The following is a 21978-nucleotide window of genomic DNA, read 5'->3' as shown; positions in this document are numbered from 1 at the left end:
TACAACGTTCTGTTTATGGCTGGCAAATTTGTTTTTTGTGTGTACATTACCACAAGTTTGGTGTGTATGTGTTAGTTTTGCTTGTGTGTAGAGCAGAGCAAAGGTCGTCTATGATGTATGTTTATATTTTCTATTTATGGCTGGCAGATTTGTTTTTTTTATGTGTACATATTTACCGCCTGTGTGTGTGTGTGTGTGTGTGTGTGTGTGTGTGGGAGAGAGAGTCATTTCTGTGGGAGTGCATTCACTATTACTCACTCAGCTGGACGTAAATTTACCCGCCACACACACACACACACACATAGTCACACACACACTTTCTCTCTTTCCCTGTGTGTCTGTCTAGCTCTCTCTCACATACACACTGAGGCTCTGTCTTGCTGTTGGCTGTGTGTCAGCCACTTGGAGAGCCAAAACAAAGAGGGTTCTGACACACACACATGCGCACACACACATAAACAGAGCAAGAGAGCGAGAGGAGGAAAAAGAAAAGAGTAAGAACCTCACCACCCGTCTTTGTGCACTTTGAGATATCTCTAAGGCCTACAAGCTTTGTTCACTGTTGGTTTTTCTGTGTGTGAGCATTTGTCATGAAGCAAAGTGTGAGAGTCAGCACTCATATCACACTATATTCTCAGGATTTCAGCTTCCCTGATCATTTTTGGGGGGCTTTACTTTCTTGTTTCTTGGAATGTGTGTTTAATGATACTGTCAATAAGCGTCATTAAAACTAATTACCACAAAACACATATATAGTACATTATTTCCCAGATATGACATGTCAAAGAGACATAGTCATGTTACTGGTTGAACTTTAAAGGGAAGTCAACTAGTGCTCAGTTTGTGGTCATATTTCTGTTATCTGTCAGATCACAGTCATTCTTATCATACTGTTGCAATATAAATTGATAATTAAAGTGAGTTCAACAACCTAACAGAAGCTCAGTAAACCACACAAACGCAACAAGACTGACTAAAACTGATCTATGATAGCAGTTTAACACAGCTGGTACATTTTTATCAAATTATACCCAAAAGCAGCACTCTCTCTAATATAATTTCAAGTGTTAAAATTACAGTAAAATATATAAGAAAATAGAAACATCAAAATAAATGAGGTCCTTTTCAGTGTTGTTATTGTTAACAAACTTAAACTGTTTAAATATTATATGAAAAACTTCAAAAACTGCAATAAAGACTGCAGACTTTCACTTTCTGATAATCTGCTTTCAGTTCTTTTAAGGAATATTAAGAGAAATATCTGAGATAATATTCATACTGAACTAAGTCATCTGAACTATAAAAGAGCACAATACACCTAAACTAATATATATATATATATATATATATATATATATATATATATATATATATATATATATATATATATATATATATATAAATATATATATATATTATTGTGAATATAAGGGACATTGAAGTTTCTCTTTAGCAAATACAACTCTTGGAAAAATATAAATATAGTAATCATAAATCAAAGTCTTTCCATAATAAAATATTTCTCATGAAAGACAGCTTGAGTGGGATTTCCACACTAAATCAGCGCAGTTTGGATGCAGTCAAGCACTTAAAAGAAAGTATTAACTGAATCTCTTCATCAGAAATTCAAAGCAGAGACAGTTCCTCATCCAGAACAAGCTCTGTGACTGCAGCCCTGCCAAGAGGGGAAAAACAGACACGAAAGGTCACGTTTACCCAGAGAGAGAGAGAGAGAGAGAACAGAGCAGGACAACTCAAACACTTTCTGCCTCGCTGTGAAACATTTAGGAGCTCTTGAGCACTAGTACTTCCCCAGAGGACAATGATATTGCTCGTATAGGTTGCTCTTATGAAATTCAGGTGGGTAGCATAGATAATATGGACTTGAGAGGATTTGAGAAATACTGAAAGTTGAACTGTCTAGCTTGTGACCTCAGTGTGAGGCATTGTTCTTCTGAAACTCACGAGGAGACGTGAGTTTCCTGGGTTATTTCTCAGAAGTCAAATCTGACTAGACTTCTCAAAAGCCTACATTTGTTCTCCATTAAATTGTATTGCTGTAATGGAGTATTGGGGTATTAATGTGATTTTTCTTCACACAAGTTCAGTACAGAATATACGCATGTTATTTACAGGAGAGTCAAACTGAAATTGATCCTGCATGGGTTAAAGAGCAGCTACTGTGGCGAGACACGTGTCAGTATGTCATAGCCCAAGGGTCAGTGATTAACACTGCTGTTATTCCCCCAGCATCTCTCTCTGTCTGTCTCTCTGTCAGTGGGTGTGGACTGATATGACATTTACTGTCTAACTGTTTCTGTTTTATCTCTGTTTTTTTTTCAATCAGCAGTGACTCCTGCTTGTGTTTGATTGTCCCTCTGTGTATTTGTGTGTGTGTGTTCTTGTTTTTCTATCCCGGTGGGGACTTCAACCTGAATGCACACTGACTTATGGAGACTTGTCACCATGGGGACCTAAATTGAGGTTCCCATGAGGAAACTAACTTATAAATCATACAGAGCTCACTTTTTTTTTTTTAAATGTAAAAATGCAGAAAGATTTCTGTGAGGGGTAGAATTAGTGTAAGAGGATAGAATATACAGTTTGTACAGTATAAAAACCATTACGTCTATGGAGAGTCCCTACAAAGATAGTGAACCAGACGTGTGTGTGCACTCTGACCTGTTTTATTAAGTGTTCCTAAATATGGCTTTGTGCTGAGCAGACTTTTCTAATTACATACACGCATCCTTCTTTGCACAAAATACAAATGGTCTCAAATGCAAATATAGCCGCTCATGCATTCCCTCACATACACAAAAACACTCTCTGTCCCTCAAAGCATGTGTAGAGACAGACCCAAGCAGCTTTAAAGGCTTAATGAAGTCTTAATGTTCCACACACACACACACACACACACACACACACACACACACACACACACACACACACACAAAAACCATGGCAACACTGTGTGCTCTGCCAAGAGTGAGGGTGTATGGCCGTGCTTCAGCAGGTGTGTGACCTAGATTGTGTTCGAGTGAGAGAGAGAGAAATGAAAGGACAGAGGGAGAGGGGAAAGTAGTGGTGTGTGCGTGATCATGGTTAAAAAGGCTTCCAGAGTTTGATCACATGGGCATTTGTGGTCCAGATTTTTATCTCGTGTTGAATGTGATGTCCGTGGTTCTACATCGTGGTGACCAAAAGTCCCCACAAGGATAGTAAAACCTGAAATCACCCAGCCAATGGTTCTCTTGGGGAAAATGGCTTCATAAACACACTTATGGAAGCTAGTTTCTTCTACAGAGTTCAAAAATAAGATGGTAACCTAGTTTCCCAAAATTGATACTCTATTTTGTAATGTTCCAACTTTATATCTCAAAATATGGTGAAATTACTTATTATGAGAAAGATTTCAAATGACTGATTTGATGTCAAAATCTGTGTTGATTAATTTGCTAATAAACATCTGTGGTAATTTCTCGCTTTATAAATGCGAAACTTGCGAGAATGAGTAAAATTATGCACAGTGGTATCGATTTAATATCAGAACTATGGTAATAGATTGTGGTACCGTAAACGAAGCCAAAGTTGTGGTTTCGAGCCATCCCTAATATCGACTTACTTCACATAATTGTGACTTTATTTCTCGCAACCAAGACTTAAATGGAAAGTTCACCCAAAAATGAAAACTCTGTCATTGTTTACTTACCCTCATGTCGTTCCAAACCTCTATGGTTTTCTTTCTTCTGTGGAACATTTAAGATGATATTTACAGAAATCTCTCAGTGGTTGTATATACAATGAAAGTTAATGGTCACCAAAACTGTTTCTTCAAAATATCATATGTTCCGCAGAAGAAAACCATACAGGTTTGGAATGACATGAGAGTGAGTAAATGACTTAATTTTCATATTTTGGGTGTACTGTTCCTCTAATATCTCACAATGTGAATTTATATCTTACAACTGCAATCTCACAAAATGAGGAAACTTGAGGAAAACTTTCCAAAGTAAGTTAAATTATTTAGATATTACATATCATTTGGTAGTAAAACATAGTGTTGCATATTATAATGGTGCAGAGATTGGTATCTGTATTTTGTAAAACTTTTGCAGCGGCTTTTATCACATATTTAGAAGCACCACAATTAAATTGTGTTGCCTGTTACATTGGGATTACTGGACATTTAGATATTTATTTTAAAGTGCAATGTATTGAAAATCAAAATGTTTAAATAAAGCTTTGTAAAAAAAAGCATTTTTACCCCACCATGTCGCAAGTTTGTCCCATCAAGTAATCAAAAGTTCTACACACACTTGCGGTCTTCATGCATATTTGGAAAAATATATAGCAAATACGTCTTGTAACTAGACAAGTGATCAGGTTCAAAGACCACAATTGGGGCAGGAACAATAATGAAAGACACTTAATGAAAATGTAAAATTGCAGAAAGGGTTTCTGTGAGGGGTACATTTAGGGTTGGGGTAGAAAATATCACTAGCTCACTATAAAAATTATAGTCAGTGGAAAGTTCCCAGCATGATAGGAAATGGTGTGTGAGTTATTAAACAGACATGAAGACACTGAATAAAAAAGACACTGAAGGTGGAGTGGATCTCATTTAAGTTTATGATTAGACTAGATTGGACTTCGTTTTATGGCTAACCGCAGCTTTTGTGCTATCACACTCCAGACACTTGATTATTCTCGCATGGACACCTTACACAATACATTAATGATTTTCATTAGCGATCCACCGATAGGGGTTTTTAATAGCCAACACTGATATCTGCTGCGAAGGATGGATGAAGGACAATGTATGCTGATATATTACAAATATTTAAATAAATGAAGGGAAATGAGACATGCAGTTGAAATGAAAATTAACATGTATTTGATAATATTTGCTTAAAATATGCTAGCATTCAAAAGTTTGGGGTTGGTAAGATTTTTTTAATGTTTTGAAAAATGGTCATCAAGGCTACATTTATTTGATTAAAAATACAGTACAATGGTAATATTGTGAAATATTACAATTAGAAATGTTTTCTATTGTAGTATATTTTAAAATGTAGTTTATTCCTGTGTTTTCAGCATCATTACTGCAGTCTTCAGTGTCACATGATCTTTCAGAAATCATTCTAATACGCTGATTTGGTCTAATCAATGTTGAAAACAGTTGAAAATGTTTTTACTGTCACTTTTGATCAATTTTATGTCCTTGCTGAAAAAAGTTTTAAATTTCTTTAAAAACAGTCTTACTGCCCAAAAACTTTTGAACCTCAGTGTACTTCCAAAACCAATATTTGGAAACAGAAAATGTTTGAATGTTGATGATTTCTAACTGACCATTAACTGGCTAATGACAAAGTGCAGACGACTCTGACAAAATGTTCAATGTCGATCTCTTTACCTATTCTGTTATGTATAGTATTTTAAATTAGTCTATTTATTTATATATTTTTAGAAGCAGAATTGTATTAGTTTAGCTATTAGTGCATACGTGCATTAAATGTGTTTATTGTGCACACATCTGTGTCTTAGTGAAGTCGATATGCTGTTTCTGCAAAAGAATATTTGTCCTGACTGTCCTTTCTCTCTGTGTGCCTCACTGACAGAACAGAGTCTCAAACCACAGTGCGGTAAACGTGTTAGGGGTGTGTGCGACAGAGTGTATGCGAGTGCACTGCACACAGTAGAGTGTCTAAAAATAGCTCACACACGTTCTGTTTGTCCCCTTACCCTCCAGCTCATGGTTTATGAGTCACACACACACATAGTCAGACTGGCACACAGTACACAGTGAATTGAGGTTTTGGTTGATTGATGTTTGGCTCCACAGAAGTCATCATGTGCATAATGCTTCTGCAAAAACACATATATGTTTTTCGTTCATGTTGGGGACTTTCCATTGACTTCTGTTGTTTTTATACTGAGCTTATGATATTATCTGTCCTTTGGACATACACTATTTTGCATTTTCATTAGAACATTTATTATGTTTAAGTTGTTTTCCACACTGGCTGGACATTTTATCCCTGCAATGTAAGCAAAACTTGACCCACACACACACACATCCCATAACACTGTGGCCACATTTAGATTAGGTTTCACTTCAGCATACCTCAGAGAGATGAAAACTGTTGTATTGCATAATACAAATTGACTAATACACATTGACTTACACTTTGAACACACACACACACACACACACACACACACACCGCCAGACATGGAAATTTTGAGTGTGCTGGCCTAGTATTTATATAAATAGAAACCATGCATAGAGAATATGACTTGATCAATGAGAGTTTAACTGAATTCTCACAAGATACTTGCTCTCTCTCTCACACACACACACACACACACACACACACACACACACACACACACACACAGAGTCAATCCTGCGGTATATAGCATTCAACATGCTTACTTTTGTGCATGATGTTTTTATTTTGTTTTTGTTGTCAATTTTTTTTTTAATTTAAAAGTCATTTTTATTTATTATTTTTGAGTGGTGGAGCCAGGGTGATCAATGGTCCTGATATCATTATGAAGAAAAAAAAATCTTTGTTGAAAAATGGCAATTAAAATTGCATTAAATAGAGTTCAAAAATTTTATGTCAGTGTAAGATTTTTAAATGTTTTTGAAAACTCTCTTATGCACACCAAGGCTGCATTAATTTGATCTAAAATACAGTATAAACAGTAATATTGTGAAATATTATTACAATTTAAAATAATTGTTTTCTATTTTAATGCATTTTAAAATGTAATTTGCTCCTGTGATGGCAGCATCATTACTCCAGTCTTCAGTGTCACATGATCCTTGAGAAATAAATCTACTATGCTGATTTGCTTCTCAAATAGCATTTCTTATTTTAACAGTTTAAAACAGTTAAAAAACTGATTTATATTTTTGTGGAAACGTTATATGTATATGTATTTTTCCTAGATTCTTAGATTCTTTGAAGAATGAAAAGTTTTTGTGTGTGTGTGTGTGCGCGTAGTGTTTAACATGCTTACTGTATGTACAGTATATAATTTACCAGCTTACCACTACATTTAGCACATAGGTCAATGGATTGACACTTTTTTTCTGAAGTTTTTGTTTAGTTTTTTTTTTTTTTTTTTTTTTGAGTGGTGGAGTCAGTGTGATACAATCTTGATATCTTGATATAATAATGAAGAATAAAGCTTAAACTTAAACTTAAAAATACCTTATTGATTAACCTTACATGGTGCAACCAAAAAAGTCCAGTGGTCCAATGAACATGCATAAACAAGCATAAAAAGATAAAACAGGAAATGGGAAGGACCTGCAGACCCCCAAGTCTCTGTGTCAAGTTTAAAAACTCTTAAAATAGCAGATAATTTGACTCTTTTGGCCATGTTCAGACTGTCATTCCAAATCCGATTTTTTGGTGCAAATCAGATTGAAATCCGATCAGATTTAGCAAGTGTGAATGGCAAAAAAATCACATGAAATGCAATGTTTACAAATCTGTTTCAAGTGGTTTGAAATCCTATTCAAATTGCATTTCTGTAAATCCATTTCAGTCTGACTGCTCTGATTGGATTTTGTGTGGTTTATGTGACTTTCTCATGCCATGTAAAATGTTGTTTTGTGTCATTCCGATAGAAACCAATGCAGATATTCCAGAAAATGAAAGAGCGACATGGGACACACAAATCGCATCTATAATGTGGACAGTCAGTAATTTAGTAGATTAGATTCCAATCGGATACACAAATAATTGGATTTAGACTTACACTGTAAACATAGCCTTTGTAAAATGTCATGTGGTGTGACTCCCATAAAACCTAATGAAATTTATGAATAAATAATTTCTAAAGAATACTGTTTTTTACCTTGAAATATATATTTTAAAACATTTTATAAATATAATATTTCAAATGATGAACATTCACATGAGTTCAAGACTGAAAAAGTTTGCGATAACTTTGCCTTCTGATGAAGTGGACTGAATGGTTGTGATATTATGCTTTACAGAGATTCCGGCCTCTGATTGGTCAGTCATGCGTGGGAGGCTTGTCGGTGGTGGAGTTCATCTCTGACAGACAGCTGGAGTTCTACACGGAAAAAGAGGATCTCCAGCCATTTGAGGTGTGTGCGCAAGTTATTAATGTTTTGTTGTTGCATTTGTGTAAGTATGTTTGATTGTATGTATGATTAATACATTGTGATTAAATTACAGGCCACTACATATAAAAAAAGTTTGTTAAAATGTATAAAGTTTTGAACAAAGCATTCTTAGGGCAAGTCATTGTCTCTTTTGGTGACTGCAATTCTGGGACGTGAGCTTTTGATCTATTGACTTAGTCATGAAGGCTTTTATGACATGAATGAATGAAACACATTCATAAAATATCATTATAAGGACCTGAAGTATCACTGCAATATAATAAGTAAGAATGAAAATATGATGATATGTACAGCTATATTTTCGAGCATGAAATAAGAATCTATTTAGCCTTTTCTCATCTCCCTTCAGTTTATGCTGAAAAAAATAGAGTGAATTTAATTTTGTGTCAACACCATCATATTTAATAAACCCCCATGCTCAGTCTCTCTCTCTTGCTCTAGATGTTACTTTTTTTTTTCTTTTTTTTTTTTGCTGAAGATGATATTTGTGTTGCTGCTCTCTTAGACCTCCTCATAACAGTGTGATGTATGATGACATTTCCCAGTCATTACTGGTTTAATTAGTCTATGTGTTCCCAGCATCAGTGAGCGTTTGTGAAAGTGCCTTTAGGAATGTATGTCCCAGACAGTCTGTTTAATTGCAAATTACCATTTCATCTCATGGCAATGAATAAAAAAATGTGATAAAACTTGTTGAATAATGAGATTTATATTCACAAAATAACTGAAAGTCAAATTAATGTAGCTTTCCAGGGATAACACTGTTGGAAAATAGCATTATGATGTAAACACAGGAATGTAGATTTCTATAATAACATTTCTATATAAATAATGAAAAAAATCTCACAGATCAGACGGCACAATATTGAAACTAAGGCTTATCATCTAAAGCCGGGGACACACTTAACGACTAGCTGAAACATTCTAAGACTGAGCTCAACCAAAGTCCCTTTAAGACAAGTCATTTCACTCGGCGGCCATCTTTGAAACGCGGCATCCTCTCGGGCATCCTGGACATCATGCAATCTCTTTGAATGGGGAAACATCAAATTCTCCAAAACTGTTCGCCAACCTTACGATTAAATTTCATATTTGAAATCACCAATGAAATCTAACAACAACCGACTCATAAACCGGCTCACTACATTTTTAAACGCTCGAATCATGACAAAAAAACTGTATTTTTCAGGCTGGATCAAGCTAATGCGTATGCGCAGACCTAAATGCGTCTGACTGTTTCTATAGAAACCGGTGATTCTAACGGCCGCTGAAGTGACGCGATGACTTTACCAGTCGGCGATTGGCTCTTATTTAGAAGGCGGGACTTATTCCGCCATATTGCGCGTTACACTTTCTCCCATTCAAAACAATACGAGTGACACGTCTTGTGTTATTCTATCGACTTTTGCTCAACACACAAAGACTGTTTCCTTCGACTGAAGCAGATTTACATACTTACACACGGAATTTGAACACCGACTGTAATCGCCGACTGAACACAACTGGCTCTGACTGGACGCGTTTGAGCTCGATCAGTCATAAGTATCAATTTACATTCATAATCGGCCTTACAATCGTTAAGTGTGTCCCGGGCTTAATAGGATGTTCTTTGACTATATTCTGTAGTGTTTATATATATATAATATTGTCAGTATTTTGCAGTATTTGTTCAGAATATATTGTACGCTACCTTTCAAAAGTTCAGTATAATTTTTAAAATCTTTTTGAAAGAAGTTTCTTCTGCTCACTAATGGCTTCATTTATTTGATCAAAAATACAAGCATATTGTGAAATAGTATTGCAATTTAAAGTAACTGTTTTCTATTTTAATATATTTTAAAATGTAATTTATTCCTGTGATGGCAAACCTGAATTTTCAGCATCATTACTCACATGATCCTTCAGAAATATGCTTATTTGCTGCTCAAAGGACATTTCTTGTTTTTATTATTATTATTATCACCACCACAGTTTAAAACGGATGTGCTGCTTAATATTTTTGTGGAAACTGCGATACATTTTTTTTCAGGATTCTTTGTTGAATAGAAAGTTCAAAAGAACAGCATTTATTTGACCGATACTGTACATGTACATTATGTGTAGTATATTTAATAGAAATAATGAGCCTGTCAATGTACAGCTGCCTGTGGTTGAGAAATGAGAATATTTAATGCTAAAAAACTTTTTGCATGTCAAAGTTAATTTTACTGCCTGGCATGTAAAATGAGTTTTATGTTGAAGCAAATTTATTCAGATCTAAATATATGTTGGGCAAATTTAAAATACTGTTACAGAAGAATCTAAGGGGGCACTAGCAAAGACAAACCCACCACTGAAGGAAGAAGTTTTTCCCACAAAGTTATATATAGAAACTGCATCAGCTTTGGAAGGTTTGGAAAACTGCAACATATCTTAATGGTTATAATCTGGACCAATGATGTCTTTAATACTGTTTTGCTAACAGGAATGTCATGTTTTTATGTTAGGTTTGATAGTTGCAGGGTGTGCAGAAGGGTTTAAATCCATTTTGTAGTGTGTAACACATGTTAGGTTTAGAGTGTGTTTTAGAGAGTATTCTCATGGTGATTTCAGCAGTGTATGAGTGTGTGTTTTCGTAAGGGGTGTGTAATTAGCCATAGACACATGCTCGTCCTCCTTTAAATACTCCTGCAGGCTGTGTTTGTTTATCATAATCACATGGAGCAATCATATAATTTAGTGCAGGAGAAGACACGGTGACACACAGGACTGTAGTCCTCTGCGTAAAACAGTTTACTTTCACTGTGAGATGTGAAGAAACACACACAAACACACACACACACACACACACACACACACACACACACAAACCACTGCATCATTTCATCACTCCTAGTCTCTGATGCCTGTGGATGGATGATAAAAGAGAGACCCCCTCTCTTTCATCTGTGTGTGTGTGGAGGGAACTGTGAGGCTGTGAGAAAGAAACACAAGGCAGAGGGAGGGAAAGCATTAGAGAGAGTGAGTGTCTGGATAAAGCACTGGCGCATGACACTGATGTGTTCTGAATGCTGCAGTTCTGTGAGGAACAGCCTCAAAACCACGAACATACTCTACTCTGATCCCACATTCTATTCTGTTCTGTTCTAGTTAATTCTACTCTACTTCACTGTACTTAATTGAATTCTACTTTTTTCTTTTCTTGTCCACTTTATTCTATTGTTCTGTTCTTTTAATAAATTCTATTTTTGTACATACCTACTTGAACTCCACTCAACTCTGCTCGTTTATTCTGTTCTTTTTTACTCTATTGTATTCTGTTCTGTTCTGTTCCTCTCCATTTTATCTATTTTGCTATACCCCACTCGGCTCTGTTCTTTTTGTTCTACTCTGTTCTATTTATTTCTACTGTACTCCACTGTACTCATTTATATTCTACACTGTTCTGTTTCTGGCCACTTTATTCTATTCTGTTCTACTCTATTCTAATCTACTGTACTGTATTCTTTTCTATTTAAGTCCATTCTAATTCTGTGCACCTGTACTCTGCTATGTTCTGTTCTTTATTGTTGTACATACCTACTTGAACTCCACTCAACTCTGCTCATGAATTCTGTTCTTTTTTACTCTATTGTGTTCTGTTCTGTTCTTCCCAATTCTGCTCTACTCCACTCGGCTCTGTTCTTTTTGTTCTACTCTGTTCTATTTATTTCTACTGTACTCAGTTATATTCTACACTGTTCTGTTTCTGGCCACTTTATTCTATTCTGTACTTCTCTATTCTGTTTAAATCCATTCTAATTTTGTGCGCCTATGTTCTATTCTTTTCTGTTGTACATACCTACTTGAACTCCACTTGACTTTGCTCAATAATTCTGTTCTTTTCTAGTCTATATTTTATTCTGTTATGTTCTTCTCTATTCTGCTATACCCCACTCAGCTCTGTTCTTTTTGTTCTACTCTGTTCTATTTAATTCTACTGTACTTAGATATATTCTACTCTGTCAGTTCTGTTTGTGCCCACTTTATTCTAATTTTCTGTTCTGTTCTGTTCTATTCTATTCTATTCTATTCTATTCTATTCTATTCTATTCTATTCAAGTCCATTCTAATTCTATGCACCTGTATCTGTTCTATTCTTTTTGTTATATGTACCTACTTGAACTCCACTCAGCTCTGCTCATTTATTCTGCTCTTATTTACTCTATTTTATTCTGTTTTTCTCTATTCGATCTATTCTACTCTACGCCATTCTGCTCTATTCTATTTCATTCTATGGTACTACACTCTACTATTCTCCATTCTACTGTACATTACAGTCTCATTTTGTTTAATTGTACTGTGCTCCATTCTCCCCTGGCCTGCATATATTTATTATATTTTACTATTCTATTATACTATATTCTATGCTATATACTTTACTGTACTTTTCTGTTCTTCTGCACTTCATTCTATTTCCATTCTGTTTTATTCTATTTCTTTTGTATTATTTTATTACTCTATTCTATTCTACTCCAGTCTATATATTCAGTTCCTCCCCCCTTTTCTGTTCTGTTGTATTTTATTCTACTGCCCTTGACTGTATTCTATTGTTATATTCTGTGCAACACTCTATTCTATTTTAATCGACTGTGCTCCAAGCTGTTCTTTTCCACTTGTACTCCTCTTTTTTTCTGTTCTGTATTATTAGATGCTACTGTATTCATTCTATTCTGTTCTACTTTATTCTGTTGTACTACACTATACTGTTCCTTTTTATGTTCAACTTTACTCTTTGCTCTACTTACTATACTGTGTTTCTCTCCACTGCTCTATTACCCACAGCTCTGAATCTTGAGCTCTAAGACGTGAGTAAATTACTGAGCAGCCTGTGAGAGAGAGAGAGAGAGAGAGAGAGAGAGAGAAGGACAGAGACAGAAAGAGATAAAGGTGGAGAGAAAGAGTGAGAGAGATCTATCAGGGAAAATGGAGCATGGATGGAGCACTGTGTATTTATTGCTGTTTCCTTGACAACTCAAAGCTGTGTTTTTACTTAGTACATGTTAAGGGGCGTGTGTGTGTGTGTGTGTGAGAAAGTATGTGAGTTGATGAGTAATGAGAGGGGTGTGTGTGTGTGTGTGTGTGTGTGGAGGGAAGGGTTAAGCACTGTTGACCTGTTACGCTGAAATGAGAACAGTGCAGCTGTTTTTAGGAAGCTCCAAACAGTGTGTTTGCCTGCATGAGTGAGTGTGTGTTCTTGTGTATGACAGAGATAGACTGAAGTAAGTGAGAGAAGGGGGAGAGGTTTACTGAAGGGAAAAGCAGGCAGAGTGGTTTCCATTAGGCTCTGTGGAACACTTTCCCTTTTGAGGCTGTGGTGAGAGAGACACTGGGCTGTGAGTCAGCTACCCTCAATCTAGACGAATACACACACGTGTTGGGTTTTGGTGTTTTACAAAAGTCTCCATGGATATAATGATTTTATACTGTACAAACTTTACATTCTGACCCTAACCCTAACAGAACCCTTACAGAAAACATTATGCGTTTTTTACATTTTCAAAAAATACATAATTTAATATAAGCTGTTTTCCTCATGGGGACTGGAAATGTCCCCACAATGTCAAAAAAATTCAGGTTTTACCATCCTTGTGGGGACATTTAGTCCCTATAACATAGGGATCACACACATACTTGTATATGTGGTTTACGGGGACTCTCCATAGACGTAATGGTTTTTATACTGTACAAACTGTATATTCTATCCCCCTACATTACCCCTACCCCTAAACCTACCCATCACAGAAAACTGTCTGCATTTTTTGAATTTAAAAAAAAATACCATTTAGTATGGTTTTTTTTTTTAAGCCATTTGGTTTACCATGTATATAAGAACACACACAAACACATATACACACACAGAGAGAGAGACACAAACACACACACTTGCAAACACAGTCTTCACTCAGTGCGTATAAAAGAAAAGCTGCTTTCCATCTGTTTTTCACACACATTCACATTATTTTTTTAGTTCTTTTTTTTTTGTTTTTTCTCACCTTTTTTGTTTGTTTTCACTCTCTTATTTGTTAATTTATTCTCTTTTGCTCTTATTGACTGTCAATGCTGCTATATTCCACTCTACTCTATTGATTATTACACTCAGTAGATCAGTAGAATTAAATAAAAGTTGGATCTTTTATCCAACTCTATTTATCCAACTTTTATACTCTAAATTGAAGTGTAAACATTGGAAAAGGGCAAAACAGTATAGATTTATATCATAATCATATCATAACACAAAACTAATTATTAGTTATTGATAAAAGCCACACTTTCTGTACAGTGTGTGCATACATAATTTTATTCATTGGGATTTGATGGGATGGATGTAAAATTATCATGTTATTGGTAAATATTATTATTATTATTATTATTATTATTATTATTATTATCATTTTAACATGCACTAATTATTCACAATAATTTGAGACATTAAGAAAATAAATAGGATTAATAATGATTTAATGTACAGTGTGTTCACACCAATATTATATTATGGTGCATTTAATCTAGTTTCATTGGTAATATAGACAACATGATCTTCTCATTCAATTAAAGTTTGTAATTTTTGTGCTGCTATCATCAACAATTAGAAAAATATGATTGTTTTCGAACAGTTTCTTGGCTGCTTCCACCGTCTGCTATTGATCAGAAAATCTCACCCCAAACACACAAAATTGTTGCTGTCGACACAGCAAGAGACAGCATAAGATGCCTTGTAGATATTTCTGTTCATTTGACAGTGATATAGTTCAGGGTTTCTTATTTAAGAGGAAAGGGCACCTCTCTCTCTCTCTGTCTGTGTCTGATCTTGCGCTCTCAGTTCTTCTCTTACTGAAGGACAGGTCTTCAGACTCCTGCATTGATTTTTATGAGCACTCTTTCTGTGTGTGTCAGTCTGCACCTCTATACTTCCTCTCTCACTCACTCTCCTCTGTTTGTCATTATCTCATCTACTTCATCACCCTCTCTCTCTCTCTCTCTCTGTCCCTCTCAATCAAGTCTTTCTGTCTCTCTTCTCTCATAACATGCACATTTCCCTCTCTCTTCCTCTCGCTTCTCTCAAATTTGAATTCAGTGAAGCACGTTTCGGCATCATCTATTTCTAATCCTCTATCTCTCTCTGGATATATGTGTGTGTGGCTGTTCTCGCCATAGGAAGGAGAACAAGGTTGTTTATTCTCTCTCTTGCTTTCTGCTCTCCAGTTATAATCTTTCTCTGTACATGCTACGCAAACACACTAGCTCATCCTTTTTAATAATCTGTCTGTATCTGTCTGTATGTCTGTTTTTCTCCCTCTCTGTTTCTTTCTTTCTCTCCATCCCCCCCTCATCTCTCTCTTCCTGATGCAATAGTTGGATCAGCCTGATGTCTCTCTTGCACATGTTGCCGTGGTGATGCTTTGGCTGTGTGCTAGACTGAGGTCATCTCACTCTTCGCATGACTCTATCAGCCCATCCTGTCTCTCGCGCAGCAGTGCGTCCTGTCTCACCTCACATCCTGTAGAACGTAGAAACGACAGTGGAGAAAATGATCAAACCGAACTTTGATTGAAACTGGAATTAAACCACTAAACCTCAAGACTAAACTGTGGCTACAAACATTCACTTGAGTTTCTAAAAATAGAACTATGTCTATAGCGTCCATGAATTCTGTTTAGTGCCGTATGGTTTGTGGTTATCTTTGATTAAGTTTTTTCCTCTGTGTGCTATAGTAGGTAATTGTCATAACCAGAGTTGGGGAAAGTTACTTCTAAAAGTAACGCGTTACAATATTGCGTTACTCCCTATAAAAGTAGCTAATTGCATTACTTTTTATGTAAAGCGTTACTTTTGCATTTTAATCTGGGCTAGGCTGCTTGTTTGTTTGTTTTTATAACAACAAAAAACAAGTTCAATTTAAATTTTTCATTCAAGTTAAATTTTTTCAATTGTAAGTTTTTTGACAAATGTAAAGGCCCTTTCACAACAAAAGTGAAATGAATAAGCTTCAGGCTGAAGAACATGCAAATTCATGCCTGTACAGTAGAGGGCGCAGCTCAAACAAACAAGCCTTTCAGCTGTTCTTCCATTCTAGAATACAGAAGAACAGGATGCAGGAGAAGTAAATGAGTAGTGGTGTAAATCGGACAGTTCATCACGATACGATATGATATCGATTCTGTCAGCCAGCGATACGATATTTGCCGATACCTCAAAAAATTCCACGATACGATTCGATTCGATTCAGGGCTATATTGATCGATTTATCGATATATAGATATTATGTGCCAGGTTTATACAACGAGTTATATTTTTATTAACTCACAACCACAACCAAAATTGATAACATGAACTTTTGTATTAATCTCTCTTTTTTTTTTTTTTTTTTTTTTTATTACACACGCTCTATCCCAATTGGGACATTTACAACAACAAAAAACAAAACAAAATTACAGTTAAATTACAAAAATAAATGACTCACAAAGTCACATAAAATAAATCAAGCTTATGATGAATGGCAACAGTCAATTAGACTTCTTTGCCTGCCCATCTGCTTTCAGAAATAAAAAATGTTTCCAAACCCATGATTTGCGTCCTACAGCAGGCACAAACTTTTCTGCATCTGTTTTTCGCTGCTACAACCGCTTTGTTGCTGCATCGCATATCGCATTCGCAATCTGACACGCAAGCAGACTGTATGGTGAGAAAACGAAAATGCGCGCTTTGGCGGAAATGCGGACGTTACGTGAGGTTGTGGAGGGTGTCAAAATAAAGGTACCTCATATCGATATTATAAATGTGGCATCGATGCATCGTATCGTTAGACGTTTGAACGATGCATCGATCCATATCGATGTATCGTTACACCCCTATAAATGAATAAATGCCTGCATCCTTGCTGTGCATACTATCCACCCTATCCGCCCTAAATAGTATTGAATATTACTAATGTCACATACTATTTAGGATGGATAGTGCACATTGAGACACAGGCAATGTACGCTCACATTTAGCTTAGGACTAGTCTAGAATAACCATCATGTTCACACAGCGCACACAACACCTCTGCACTCCCGATTTCTCTCAACATGGGGACAGGAGAGCTGTCAGATATTTTGTTGTAAATTTTTAAAAGTAATGCGTTACTTTACTAGTAACTTGAAAAAGTAATCTGATTACCTACCTCGTGTTACTTGTAATGTGTTACCCCCAACGCTGGGCATAACTCATTTAAAGCTCTATAGGTTTGGTAAACTTTGTTACATTCTAATCTTTTTTCAGGCTTTCATAATATTTACTACAGCATGCATATTTCTGAATATGCCATTAACTGATTTAGTTTCAAGAATTTAAATTCTGTAACATGACACTAATATTTCTAAGTACAGAGTATTATTGCTGATTGGATCATGAAAAGTAGGCCTTAATGTTATTGGTAAATAACAAAAATGATTCAAAGGTGGAGAAAGCTTTTAAATTTACATAAAGAAACATTTTTGTTCTTTAGAACAGGTTCTCAACCTGTGGCTCGCGGACACCGCTGCATGAAGTCAAGTGCAGCCTGAGACACGCCATCCACTTTGTAAAAATTGATCTTTTTCCAAAGAAGTCTCTTATGTTCACCAAGGCTACAGTAATTTGATCAGAAATACAGTAAAAATAGTAATTATAATTAGTAAGTATTAAAAGAACTGTTTTCTATTTTAATGTTTTCAAATGTAATTTATTCCAGTCATGGCACAGCTGAATTTTCAGCAGCCTTACTCCAATCCTTCAGAAATCATTCTAATCAGGGCCGGATTTATGCATAGGCATTCTAGGCATGTGTCTATGCTCGCACGTCCAATTACAGTGAGGAGAAATAATATTTTATCATTATTATTATTTCATTTTAATGCTAAAACTCTGTAAGAAAATTACTTTAATGAATTAATAACATGTAAAGTATCATCACTGGCAGGCAGAAACCTCATATGTCCATATTTCGTCATTATTTGTCTTCATAAATCATTCCTGTTAGTCACACTTTTACGTCTGTCTGTGTATTTTGCAGATATTTAACCAATATAAAGTATTGAAAACAGCTTGTGACTAACTTTATTGGCTCCTCAAACTATCGGTCAAACCTCATAACCACTTGCTTCTTGAATCTTGAATTGCCACACACAGATTGGACCATCTCTCCTTGCTTGCAATGCAAAGGTAAATAAAGAACTACTTGTTTGAATAAGAACTCACACACTATAATCTTTTATGTATTTGAGGAGCAGACAAGAGTGTCTTAGTCTTGCTGTTGAGTCATCATAAATAGCCTGTGCGTAGCACTTCATCTTTTTATAACATGAGATTGTGGCCACATGACAGAAAAAAACTGAGCTCCCACATAGCTGCAATAAACTTCATAACCTGTAAGTTGATGGAAACTTAATTCGATGCACTTACTGCCTCAGATGCGGCCGTACTAATGTTAACCGTACAAGTTAACCATCGTACGTTCATAACTGTCAACACATTTCTGTTTTTACACACTGAGGTATGAGTCTGAGTAATTGCCTTTGGCAGTCAACAGAATATCACGCATGTTGTTAATCGAGCTTCACATTACATTTCATTTCATTTCATATGCAGTTGATGCTTATACCCAGAGAGACTCACATTGCATTTAATATCAGTTCATGCATTCCCTAGGAATCAAACTCTTGACCTTGGCTTTGGCAGGGCCATGCTCTTCTGTGTGAGCTATTTTACCTGGAATATTCAAGACCAGGGTTCAGTTTTAATACCGTAAATGGAGATAATTTCGTGCTCTTTTGAAAAAATTCATAATGTCAGACGTGAACTTTAACACAGCCTTCGCAGTTACAGACTATCTGTAGTTAAAATATCCATATGCACTGTTAAATTAGATAAAGAATAAACAGAATAAATGAAATGCATTATTAATAGAACTAATTTTCTGATCATCATGTTCATTCTGTCCTGCGATGCGTCACTCATTCTCTGGACTGTGTTTCTTTTCACTCTTGCCTTCATCTCATTCCTCATGTTTAGGTCAGCTGAGGTGTGTGTGCTCAGGTTTTGTTTGTGTGTGCGGATGTTTGGGAGTTAATGTGATTGTGATCGTGTATTGTGTGTATGTGTGTGTTCCATATGTATGAGGGAAGTGCAGAGATGCTTTTATTTTCAGAGCAAGTTTGACTATGTGTGTGTGTGTGTTTGTTTGTCTTGATTGACATAGTGAGTGAATTTCAGATTGTTTAGAGAACTTTAAAAGCAGGAAAACCAGCCCACCAATCAAAGGAAGCTGTGCTGTAACATGCTAATTAACACTAATTAACCTTACCATCATCGTTAGCTCAATTTGCCCTTCATCCTGCCCACATAACGCTCTGTCCAATCACACCTCCCTCATCCCCCTGTCTTATTATCTCCTCTCTCATTCCTCCTCCATTCGCTCCCCCCCCCCCCTCCTAAAGGCCAGTGAAGCAGAGCTGTGTGTGTGTGTGTGTGTGTGTGTGTGTGTGTGTTGTCAAAGAGAGAAATAAAGTGCGAGGTGAGAGAGGCACAGAAACAGCGGGGGAGAGAGAGACAGAGAGAGAGACTGTGTATGTTTGTGTGAGCTAGACAAGAAAGACAGTCTGAGCCAGAGAGAGAGAAAGAGAGATCAAAACCTGCCTGTGGGTAAATGAATAAATCATGTCTTCCCTTCGTCCTGAGAACTGAAGCACAGATGAGTAACACACACACACACACACGCACACACACACACACACACACACACACACACACACACACACACACACACACACACACTCTATCTCTCTCTCTCTGTCCTGCTCCCCTTCTCTCTCTCATTCCCTCTCTAATGCAGTCTGCTCTCTTACACACATACCGCCTTATGTTTGCTATGCAAGGGCAGATAGTAATCAGAGATGGCCGCTCACACACACTGATATTATTAGAACTCTTTAAAAACGCACACATTTGGATCACACCTACACAACTGGGCAGCTGCAGCTTTCTTTGCTGTACTGCAGTGCTTTCTTGTTAATGTTTATGGGTGAGATGACCAATATCTTATATCAAAATGAGTAATTTTTTATTGGTCATTATGATAGATATATATCAATATATTTAATTTTGCTTAAAGTAAAGTTGTTAACAGGGTCTGAAATTAATGAGGGCACAAAAAATGAAGAAAAAAGCCCCCTGAATTCAAGATAAGGGTGGCAAAAATAGTTTTACATTTAGATCTGCTCACATTGCATCAGATTTATTTACACATGTTTTTTTCTTCTTTTTTTTCTCAAGTACAACAGCACTCTTACTCATGTGATACAGCTTAATTGGCTGATATCAGAAGCAAATAATTACATTTATGTACACATTACATATTGTATTACATATTACTAGTAACCATTATGATGGCCAGTAATTTAAAAAGAAATTAAATTACAGCTGTATGAATGGACATTCTGATCTTTTAACTCTACTGCAAAAAACTCATTGTCAAGGAAAATTTGTTTTCTCATGATACAACCGTTTAGCATTGCATAGAAACAGTATCTACAAACTAGAGTAGTGCCTGATATTATCTGCTTCTGTGCATCTCTGAAATCAAGAGCATTTTCTGTCACACATTGATAAATGTGTCATGCTGGATGAACATCAGCACAATCAGTATCATTTGTTTCTTTAGTTGGCTGTTTCTGTCATTTTGAAGTCACTTTAACAGTTCACAGTTTTGTTGTAAAAGATTTCTATTCTCTGCACCTGAGTCTTGCTATGCGTGCACGTTTGTGCGCGTGTATGCGTGTGTGTGTGTGTGTAAGAGAGAGAGAGAAAGGGAAGATGATGATGCAGACTCTGGGGTCAGCCATATACGAGTCACACAGGAGAAATTGGACTGAGGCATTAGACTAGCTAGATGAAGACTGATGGCCAGAGAAAGAAAGAAAGAGAGCGCTGATAACTGGGATTGGATTTGACTGCTTTTTCGACCAAAAAAAAGAAAGGGAGAAAGAAAACAAAAAAGATCTATGCAAGTCTTCCTTAACTGGTCCACTCATCTTTTTCTGTGCTTAATACAAAGTGCTTTATTTAATTTATTAAGTTTTAATTAACATAATAGAACATAACAATAAAATTATGATTCTAATAATAATTTTAAAATTAATAATATGCAGATTATTAATGAGAAATAATAAATACAATAAATACTAATTATATAATATTTAATATATAATAAATGTTATTACTTATTTTATTTATATACTTTTTAATATAATAATTAATATAATATATTTTATAATATATTTACTTATATATTTATATTAATTTTTATTGATTTAATAGTATATTTATATAATAATATTATTAATTGATATTTATTAGTAACAATACTTTTCTTTTTTTTTCTTTGGACACATGTATTGAGTAGCTTATAGTGTTAGGAACAAGGAAGTTTAACTTACAGGAGAGCAAGAGATAAACCTGAATCCTGAGAAGAAGAAAAATCATAGGTGAATAGAGAACGTGTGTGTGAGTGTGTTTTCAGGTGACAGAAAGAGAGCGATGTGTGATGTAATAGTTTTTTGGAAATAATATATTTTTAATGCACTTTATGTGTGGAACAGGCAGAGGTTTTGGGAGTTCAGCTGGAGTTCAGCTTAAATATCCACACTACGCTACCGTTACATAATTTCCAGTCTTGTGTGTGTACAGTGAGGAGGTGTGTCTATTGTGTGCATGGATGAGTAATACCATGTGTAAATACTGTGTGTGTGTGTGTGTGTGTGTGTGTG

The 21978-nt window shown here is 35.7% G+C and overlaps 1 protein-coding gene across 1 annotated transcript in view; it reads left to right on the top strand.

Moving 5' to 3' along the window:
• The window catches only part of jmjd1ca (jumonji domain containing 1Ca), a 62719-nt gene that overhangs the window by 22397 nt on the left and 18344 nt on the right, over positions 1–21978 (top strand). The window contains 1 exon segment of the mRNA XM_048191640.1: positions 8021–8134. Within this exon segment, the coding sequence (XP_048047597.1) occupies positions 8021–8134 (114 nt within the window).

The sequence above is a fragment of the Megalobrama amblycephala genome, linkage group LG5, assembly GCF_018812025.1.
Source record: "Megalobrama amblycephala isolate DHTTF-2021 linkage group LG5, ASM1881202v1, whole genome shotgun sequence".
In the NCBI taxonomy this organism is placed as follows: Eukaryota; Metazoa; Chordata; class Actinopteri; order Cypriniformes; family Xenocyprididae; genus Megalobrama; species Megalobrama amblycephala.
The sequence above is the reverse complement of the archived record's forward strand: the minus strand, read 5'-3'. Positions and strand labels throughout refer to the sequence as shown.